This window comes from Salvia splendens, chromosome 6 (assembly GCF_004379255.2).
Source record: "Salvia splendens isolate huo1 chromosome 6, SspV2, whole genome shotgun sequence".
Classification (NCBI taxonomy): Eukaryota; Viridiplantae; Streptophyta; class Magnoliopsida; order Lamiales; family Lamiaceae; genus Salvia; species Salvia splendens.
The window spans coordinates 16,006,413-16,016,244 of NC_056037.1; the positions used below are offsets into that span (position 1 = coordinate 16,006,413).

Here is a 9,832-nt window from a genome sequence, read left to right on the forward strand (position 1 = left end):
GCTAGGAAATCTCTTGTGAACATAGCACCGCTTTTTTTCTCTTAGAGAATTAGGTTTTCTGTATCTTATTTTCTCTACAATAGAGCATATATATAATAGAATAAATGTAACATTGGACCAAGCCCAATAGAATTATTTCCTATTAATCTAATCTAGCCCATTAATCTTTCAATATAGACATGGGAATATGGGATGGGATATCCCTGCATGATAAGTCAAAAATTGAAAAAATGCATGCACACATATCATGCCGTGACCTACAACTATAATTACACAACTCCCCTCAACTTGCTAAATGTCCCTCTTTCATGAAACAAGCAACATGCATTTTGTGGCATATGTACAAGAAATTAAGATACTCCTATTATATATCATCTCAAGTTCTTCCTCTCCCAAAAACAACAAAAAATGTCTACTCCTAAAATCTTGTTTTCAAATGTCACTCTTATTTTCATCCTCCTCTTATCCTACTCCCATGCCTCCTCCTCCTCCCCTTCCCCTTTCAAGAGAATCTACGCCTTCGGTGACTCCTACACTGACACCGGAAACACCAAGACCTCCACCGGCCCCACTGCCTTCAATCACGTCTCAAACCCTCCTTACGGCGTCACCTTCTTCCACCACCCCACTAGTAGATACTCGGACGGCCGCATCGTCCTTGACTTTGTGGCCCAAGCCCAATCCCTGCCCTTCGTGCCGCCCTATCGCAACCCTAAGGCCAACCGCTCTCACGGCGTCAACTTTGCCGTGGGCGGCGCCACCGCGATCCGGCACGGCTTCTTCTTGAAGAACAACATCACATTCAACCTGGTGCCTCAGTCCCTCCAAACTCAACTTGTGTGGTTCAACAAGATCATGGAAAGTGAAGGGTGCCAGGATTCCCATACTACCCCTAGAGAGTGCAAGGCTGCCCTAGGTGATGCCTTGATTTGGGTGGGCGAAATTGGAGCCAATGATTACACTAGTATCCTTGGATCTTCTCTCTCTAGAAAAACCATCCAAGATCTTTCCATAAATAGCGTCATCGGCTTCTTACAGGTGACACTACTAAAAAACATCAATTTTATCGAGGGAAATTTCTGTCGGTAATTCCTATTTTATCGATAGAAAATTTCCGTTGGTAATTTACACATCCATAATTTTTTTAGATTTGGACTATGGGCATTCCGTCGGTAACACAGTTTCCATCGGTAATCTGTTTGTAATTACCGAATGATTGCTATCTGTCGGTAATTCCGTCGGTAATCCAACTTTTTTTTAGTGTTCTGTCGGTAATTTACACGTCCATAATTTGTTTTGCTTTGGACTATGGGCATTTTGTCGGTAACATAGTTTCCATCGGTGTTCTTTTTGTAATTACCGAATGATTGCTATCTGTCGGTAATTTACACGTCCGTAATTGTTTTTGCTTTGGACTATGGGCATTCCGTCGGTAACACAGTTTCCATCGGTAATCTGTCTGTAATTACCAAATGATTGCTATCCGTCGGTGATTTCGTCGGTAATCCAAACTTTTTTCCATGAAAATGATAGGAAATTAACATGAACTACAAATATATAAGTATAAATTGAGATTAGTAAAATTGTTTTTTATTTTATCAGGAAGTAATGAAGAAAGGAGCAAAGTACATAGTAGTGCAAGGACTTCCACCAATCGGGTGCATAACATATTCCTTCTCACTCTCCTCCGCCGACGACAGAGACGACACGGGCTGCGTCGCGAGCGTGAACCGCCACGCGTCCACGCACAACGCGGCCCTCCAAGGCCGACTGAGCGCCCTGAGGAAGCAGAGCCCTCAGTCAGCCATCCTCTACGCGGACTACTACAACGCGCACCTCGCGCTACTGAAGAATGCGCCAAAACACGGGTTCGAGGAGCGGTACAAAGCCTGCTGCGGCTACGGCGGCGGCGCCTACAACTTCGACATCTTCAACACGTGCGGCTCCTCCTCCGCCGCCGCCGCGTGCGATCAACCGGCAAAGTACATCAACTGGGATGGAGCTCACTTCACCGAGGCTGCGTACAAGCTCATGGCTGATTCGTTTCTCAATGGAACCTATTGCAACCCTCCCTTTCACTCTTTGATCACCAAAAAACTTCAATCCAGTTGAACTTAATTACTTCAATTTTAATCAGTTTTTTTTTCTGCTTTTTGGATTTGCTGAAACTTGAAAGTTTGTTGTATGAGATCCCCTATATATCAAAGAGCTTTGAAGATCTGGTCCAATTATGACAATATTTTGCCTAGGGGTGTCGAAACGGGTACCCGCGGGTACCCGCACCCGATTTTGGCTGAAAAGTTAGTCCCGATACCCGTCCCTCATTTAGTCGGGTATTACCCGATACCCGAGTCGGGTATCCCGCACCCGACACCGCGGGTACCCGACCCGAAACATTTTTTTTTTGAAATGTTCCTTTTATAAATATTATTTATATATTTTAGATGCTTTTTTAAAAATACTATTTGATGAATGTAATAGTCTCACTTAAAACTTTTTATTATTATTTAATTTTGTTGAGAATTGAGATCAAGCCATGTAAAATATTAAAATGATTACATCATGAAGAGCAAGTATTAAAATAAAAAATAAAAAATTATAAAATATCAATATATATATCGGGTATTTTCGGGACTATCGGGATTACCCGGTCGGGTATCGGGCTACCCGATACCCACAAAACCCAAAATTATTATACCCGACCCCGTCCCGTTTCCCGATTCCATCGGGTAACGGGTACCCGATACCCGGCGGGTAACGGGTCGGGTTCGGGATTACCCCTTACCCGCTACCCGTTTCGACGCCCCTAATTTTGCCTATTAATTGTACCATTTTTATTCTACTTTCAATTTTAATTTTTACCATTAATATTTTGGTTCTTATTCATAATATATGTACATACTTAAAAATATGGCATAATTTAATTTTTATATTCTTATTAAGCTACTAAGTAATACTCCTACTACATAACTTTTTATATGGATTAAAAAATAAAATTATGGTAACGCTTTTGTTTTGTGCAGATTTTTCAATTATATATATTTATAACTACAAAACTTTAAATAATACTAATAAAGTGTTGTATGATTATATTTTTCAATGCAACCAAAAGATAATGAGTACATAGAAGATAATATTATTATGCAATATCATATGAGTATATAGGAGGCCAATATTATTTTACGAGTACAATTTTCTTTTTCTTAACTACATAAAATATGGAATATATAATTGAATACTCTGCACAACAAAAGTATGACCATAATTTCATTTTTTAAATCTTTTTTTAATGCATATAAACAATTATATAACTAATCAGTAGCTTAACATGAAAATAAAAATTAAATTATGCCTATATATGTGCATATATTTTAAATAATACTTCATATTTAAAGATTATGCAATTTATCATAAAAGTAGTCTAATGAACATTTCCTAAACATAACTTCATTAATGTGCATGTCCAGTTGGCTGTGAGCCCATTTATTCTTCTATGTGTCAAAGATTTATTTGCTGGACACACTACCTCATAGTTCGACTTTGATATGCATAGACTACTGAATATTTTGTTAGCTATTAATTTAAACTTAAATAGTTGGACACACCACCTCAAATGTATATTCAACATAAATAATAAAGTTGGCTATTAATTTAAATTTTATTGATATATTATTAATTATTTTCAATTTTTCCTACTTTTTTGATAGCATATAAAAATTTAAGAAAATTTTAAAATACTAAAATAAAATAGCTAAGACATGTATAATTATAGGAATATATTACTCCCATTAGAGTGGGAGTATGTGGAGTTTGACTTTAAGTCCAAAATATTATTGAATTTTTTCATAATTTAAAGTAATAACAGAATTTCGATTTACATCCATTATTTCCAGAACATAACTTTTTTAGAGTTCCATTTATCAAATAATTATTTATGTAACCTTTTTAGAGTTCCATTTGTTAAATAATTATTTATATCTAGCTAAGGGAATTTTTTCTCACCAAGAAGCGTTTTGCTGATTTGATATCTAAATTTTAGTAAACTTGTATGCATCATAGGCAATTAATATCTTCTTGATGAAACTATTACTATTAATTATTTTTCCTAATTTCCAGAACAGAGCCACAATCACTGCGTTGGTTTGCAGTAACTTTTATTTTAGAGTATCTATTTTGACAATCTCTTGTTTAATTGTTTTGCTTCTATATTTTCTATGTGCATAACAAAATTTGGTTGTTTTCCTAGTTTTTTCCAAAACATATTTCTAATTTCCTTGTATTGTTTAGAACTTGGGATCAAATATTAGTATTTGAAAATATATTTTCAAACATTTATTACTCATACTACCACATTCTTAGCAAATTTGAGCTTCTACTCGGATCTTTAACCTAAAATAATTAATTAATGATCTTACCAATTTTAGATGGCAAAATGATAAAAGAAGCCCAAAATTAACTTTTACCTCCACCGTTTACTCCTCAATTTCACCGCTTTCTTCTTCCCTGCAATTCAATTCAATCACATCGACAGCCCGGAAAACGAAGAGAATTTTGTTTACGTAAGAATTCAGTTGTGCGAAAAGTAGGATGTTGGTGGGTGGTAGTTGTAGTAGTGGCTTGGCTTGGCTTGGCTTAGCTTACAATTTAACAGAGCAGTTTTAGAAGCAAGTGAGAAGAAGATGGTTTCAAGAGGCCTAGCTTGTGTTGACTGCCTCTTAAAATGCGACAGATCTCACGCCGCGCTCGGAGGATTTTTGCCTGTCTATCGATTCTTCAAAATCATGTTCGGCAACAACTGCTCTCATTTTTTGGTACTAAAACCAAAACCCCTCTCTCTCACTTACTACTATCTTCCTTCTCCTTCTCACTCTGTTTTTTTGTTTTCTGGTAATTTTGTGATATTCCTTAATGTTAGGGTTTGTGCTCTCTGTCAGATCATTATGCTTAAATATTCCGCCCTTGATTTCAGTCTCGACTCTTTTATCAGCTCTATAAACGATTATAATGAATTTGATAGGATTGTAAAATATTAACCTATGAATAATTCAATCAGCTGTGGATCCTGTCATATTTTATGCTTTATTCACACCAAAACCCGTAGAAATAGCAAGGATCAAGGATCATACACACACAAAAAAAGGGCGGGAATTTGAAATTCCATAAACCAATAAAGAACTCCAAAACTTAACTTTGAGGGCCATTTGCACCGGGCAAATTCTTGGGTGTAAATTAATTTGGAGGTTTTGACTTTTTTTGCCCCAAGGCAAATTTTAGGTGTATTCTGTTGTGTTACACTAGCTTTCCTTATTGTACAGCCCATATGGATATGGGCTTTATTCTTGCTTTTGAGTTAGCTTTTTTGTTGAAATGAGCAATAAAATATCCAACACTTTTGCAGTACTTGCCTCCGGGGTCAGCAAAATTAATGAAGCACTTGACTAATCAGGAAACTCAAATTGAGGATGTAAGTGGGCAGCGATGGTCTGTAAAAATGTCTCTTGTTAATGGTTCTCTTGCATTCGAAAGGGGTTGGGAGAAGTTTTTTGTAGACCATGGACTCAAAGTAGGAGAAGTAATGACATTTCAGTACATAGAGGGAGGCCATTTTACTGTTAAAATTTTTGGAACAAGTGGCCGTGAGAGAACAAACTTTGATAGACGGAGCAAAAAGCGTAGGAGAGACCATGGAATAGCTTCAGAAGATGAATCATTCTTGGCCTCTAGAGATGAATCTCGGAACTGTAAAATGAAGATTGAGGTTGAAAATGCTGGCTTGGGGGTCTCAACACTTGTTCCCATACCTGAGGACATTGTTGATCCAATTTGTATGATTAACAAAAATGATTGGTATCATGCAGAACACAGGATTTCTTTATGTGACTTGAGCTTTGAGATGGAAAATAGAACATCTGAGGCAAACAAGTGTGAGGGAGGTGTAATCACAATGTTAGACCCTCTTGCTGAAACTGAAGAGCATGGTGCCTACTTAGATAATGCACCAAGTCCAAAAGTATCCATTTCTTGTGATCGGATTCTTGAACTGACCAACACAGTAGAAGGTGATGAGGTAGAGAAGACTAAGACAACTGCAGAGGAAGTGGTTGTAATCAAGAGAGATATTGCAGATGAGAGTAGAAAGAAAATGGATGACACTCAAATGGCTCCTCAATCACATCAAGAAGTTAGCCATTCTGGTCATGCTTTAACGAACAAGTTTCACGAGAAACTTTCTGATAACAGTGAAATGAAGAAGGGCATTTTGGATAATGTTTGTAGTTTCCAAGATGGTAGGGAAACTTGTGCTGTGACTCGGTTCATTCTGTTTTTTACTAACATCTTAATGTATGACTAATGTTGTATTACGTGCTTCATTAACCAGTGATACCTGTTGCAGTAGACGAACTGGAATCCATTAGCGTATATCCTTCTGTAGGGAGTAGTAAGATTGTTAAAAGGGAGGTAAAAAGCAGCAGTTCAACTGTCAAAGATCCATTAGGTTTTTCCTCTGGCTCACTTACTAGTGAAATGAAGTCTGTCCTATTTCATCAGGAGATGTCTTAAGTTGCATTTGTTGGTTTAATATTGGTTTACAGGATTGCATGCTGCTAAGAAAGAAGTCAACATGGAAGACCAAGCCAAAAGAATTCATCAAGGGTCTTGTGGTGGTGCGTTCTAGCCTTTTCGCATTTTGAACTAAGTCGTGTTGTTAATATATTTGCTTTTATGTTCTATGTGGGTGCTTTGAAGCAAGTTTTCGAGAACACATCTATGTCAAACTGATACGGATTGGAGGAGGGGGAGAGAGAAAGATGGTTGGGCCGGCAGAGAGAAAGGAGGAAGCAGGTGGAGAAGATTAAGGGAGAGAGCTGATTCCTATTTTTATGCTTTTCAAATATTTGTTATTCGGTTTCCTTTATTTTAGCACTAGAATTGCCTATATATAGAGAGAGTCTCCTAATAGAGAGATCATTATTGGACGAGTTTTTCTCGTAGGCCTCCTTCGTGAGGATTAGGCCTCTGCGGAGGATTTCCCTTTCTTGTTTCGCTATTCAGTTTCTTTCAATAAAGCCTAGCATTTCTGATTCCAGATTCTATATTATATTCTTGTTCATCAGCCTTTACTCCTAACAATTGGTGCGGTGAACGATGGTCAACCCTAGGGGCGATTCACGCCTAGACGGTTTGGAGAGGCTACTGCAAAACTCAACGCCCAGCTCCAGCAGACGAACGAACGGGTCTCGGCGTTGGGGTCAAAACTCGAATCCATGATAGAGGAAGTGCGTGCGGGTTTCGCGGCCCTCAACCACAAGTTCAGAGCAACGCCGGAGGACGGTACGTCCTCTGAAAATCGGGAATCTAATTCGGTGTCAGTTGGAAACAAATCAACGTCGCCAATGCCAATTTTTGGTGGATCTGAGCCTCTCGCGTGGCTCGCGCGGGCAAACCAATATTTCCTCGTCAACAAAACATCATCGGATAGACGTGTCGACGTTGCCATGCTCGCCATAGACGGACCTGCCAAGCCTTGGAAGCAATTGCTCGTTCGTCGCTGCCCCTCCTTATCGTGGGACAAGCTTGTTCAAGAGCTCTTGCAACGTTTTGGTGATACCATCACTTCAGGAAGCTGCGTCGCTGGCAATTCATCCAAGTACAGTAGTAAGGATCCTTTTTCTACTGTCTCTGTTGCCAAAAACCAGCCAAAAATTCCACCCAGAACCAGCAATAATTCTGCAGCTATCCTACCCATCGTGACAGCACCATTGCTGTCCTCTAGCCTGTCTACAACAGCCCTGCCGGAGATACCACCTATTACCACGTCAACAATCCACCCTGATATCGATACCAAAGCGGACAATAGAACACCCCTACCCTTGGTAGTACAACAGCCTATTCATATTTCTGTTTTAGTGCCTCTGCCATCTCCTACCAATCTGCCTACACCAACAGTGGTGACAACACCGCTGTGGTTCTCGAGTGCTGATATTTCACTGTTTCAGCACTTCTTCCCTTTGCTGCTATGTACAGTTCATGCCGCTGCTGCTGAGCTGGCCACAATCATGTATCTACTTCTTCTTGTTCATGGGCACATTCCTTGGTTCAGCTTTTCACCTCCTGTCCAGAAGCATGAATGGGAGCCTCCACCGAACAATGTAATCGGTTTCAGTTTTGAGCTCAGCCTTGAGGGCAAGGCTGTTTTGAAGGTGAGGCAGTTGATACGGATTGGAGGGGGAGAGAGAAAGATGGTTGGGCCGGCAGAGAGAAAGGAGGAAGCAGGTGGAGAAGATTAAGGGAGAGAGCTGATTCCTATTTTTATGGTTTTCAAATATTTGTTATTCGGTTTCCTTTATTTTAGCACTAGAATTGCCTATATATAGAGAGAGTCTCCTAATAGAGAGATCATCTTGGAGAGATCATTATTGGACGAGTTTTTCTCGTAGGCCTCCTTCGTGAGGAATAGGCCTCTGCGGAGGATTTCCCTTTCTTGTTTCGCTATTCAGTTTCTTTCAATAAAGCCGAGCATTTCTGATTCCAGATTCTATATTATATTCTTGTTCATCAGCCTTTACTCCTAACACAAACCCATTAACTGTCTGTACATTTTGTTCATGAGATGCAGGAGAGGAACCATCTGCTATGTGGAACCAACCACAGATGATTATTCCACCGATAGTAAAAGTTGAACCTGATCTGCCATATGAAACAGGCCAATTGGATACTACCAATCCGATTTCAATCTGTCCATTTTCAACTCAGATAGAAAGCCAACCATACCTGGTACTTTATTTTTGTTATCCTTTACTTTTTTATTGGTTGTAGATTGCTAATCATATCCCATATAAACTCATCGATGACTTCGCCTCATGGCTTCTCCCCAATTTGCTCCTTATCCTTAGTGCTAAATATGATTGATAGAAGATAGTAAAAGATGCACATACTGGTCTTATCAATATTTCTTCATTTGCAACCTGCATATTACTCCATATTCTTAAATGCCCCTTATATTGGGTTGCTGAAAACCATGCCAAACTGCACTGAGATATTAGATGGGTATTTGGTACTGTTAATTAACAGATCATCTCTGTTAATATTATCAATGTAAAATCTAAATTTATGTTTGGCACATTCAATTAACTCTCTGCTGTGTTTGATGTAGGAGGTGTCAGTAAAGATTGTATTAGCTCATACAAGGAGATGGAGATTGAGATTGACTAAATCCCAGAAAATGAAAGCTCCGATGATTATATATCTGAGAGGCTCGGTTGGAGGGCTGTGGCCAGTTGTCTACCGTGAATATGTTGGTGGCGGAGCATTGACTGCTAACTGGACTGAATTCTGCAAGCGAAACAGCATTAAGCCTAGAGACAATTGCAGGTTTCAAGCTGAAGAGAATATTTCATTTGTCGTTTTTAGAGTCATTGTTACTCATGGATCTGATTAATTTCCCTCACTAGCTATACAGAGTTTGTTGTGCAGACTAAGCCGTTCAGCGGAAACATTAGATGAAGCTATTCGTATTTTAAATTGCGATTTCCTAACCCTAAACCTTTTTCCTTAAGTGACAAATTAGACCGTTTTTAATACTACTACTATCGTTTTAGCTAAGTGATATATTGTGGTCCATTTGGTGGCGCCCAACACTTGACCCATCTTTGATTTGGGCCACCAGTTATTCAGTTTGACGCGCCCCATGTTCCGCACCTTCTCGGCTGCTCCGTTAGCCACTCCTAGCTGATTAGGAATTGGGTCCTTTCGATGTGTGCGGAAGTGATTATCATGGCGTTTTATCGCACTATCTCACTCTCATTTGAGACGTTCACTTTCTCACACCTTA

General features: G+C 39.1%; 2 protein-coding genes across 5 annotated transcripts; both read left to right on the forward strand.

Annotated features, from left to right (window-relative positions):
- The first annotated feature begins 381 nt into the window (after nt 1-381).
- Nucleotides 382-2,231, forward strand: LOC121806468 (GDSL esterase/lipase At3g48460-like). The gene is made up of 2 exons (XM_042206517.1): nt 382-1,038; nt 1,603-2,231. The coding sequence occupies exons 1-2, from the start codon at nt 409-411 to the stop codon at nt 2,110-2,112; spliced, it is 1,140 nt and encodes a 379-aa protein (XP_042062451.1). The 5' UTR covers nt 382-408; the 3' UTR covers nt 2,113-2,231.
- A 2,221-nt stretch (nt 2,232-4,452) lies between these two features.
- On the forward strand, nt 4,453-9,562 carry LOC121807818. Of its 4 annotated transcripts, XM_042208156.1 has the most exons (7): nt 4,453-4,811; nt 5,399-6,287; nt 6,380-6,496; nt 6,594-6,665; nt 6,748-6,843; nt 8,618-8,775; nt 9,155-9,558. In XM_042208156.1, the coding sequence occupies exons 1-7, from the start codon at nt 4,680-4,682 to the stop codon at nt 9,437-9,439; spliced, it is 1,749 nt and encodes a 582-aa protein (XP_042064090.1). In that variant the 5' UTR covers nt 4,453-4,679; the 3' UTR covers nt 9,440-9,558. The 4 variants fall into 4 exon arrangements, with proteins under 4 accessions (XP_042064090.1, XP_042064092.1, XP_042064091.1 ...); XM_042208158.1 differs by lacking the exon at nt 6,748-6,843 and having other exon boundaries at nt 6,594-6,662; XM_042208157.1 differs by lacking the exon at nt 6,748-6,843 and having other exon boundaries at nt 9,155-9,557.
- Nucleotides 9,563-9,832: the final 270 nt, after the last annotated feature.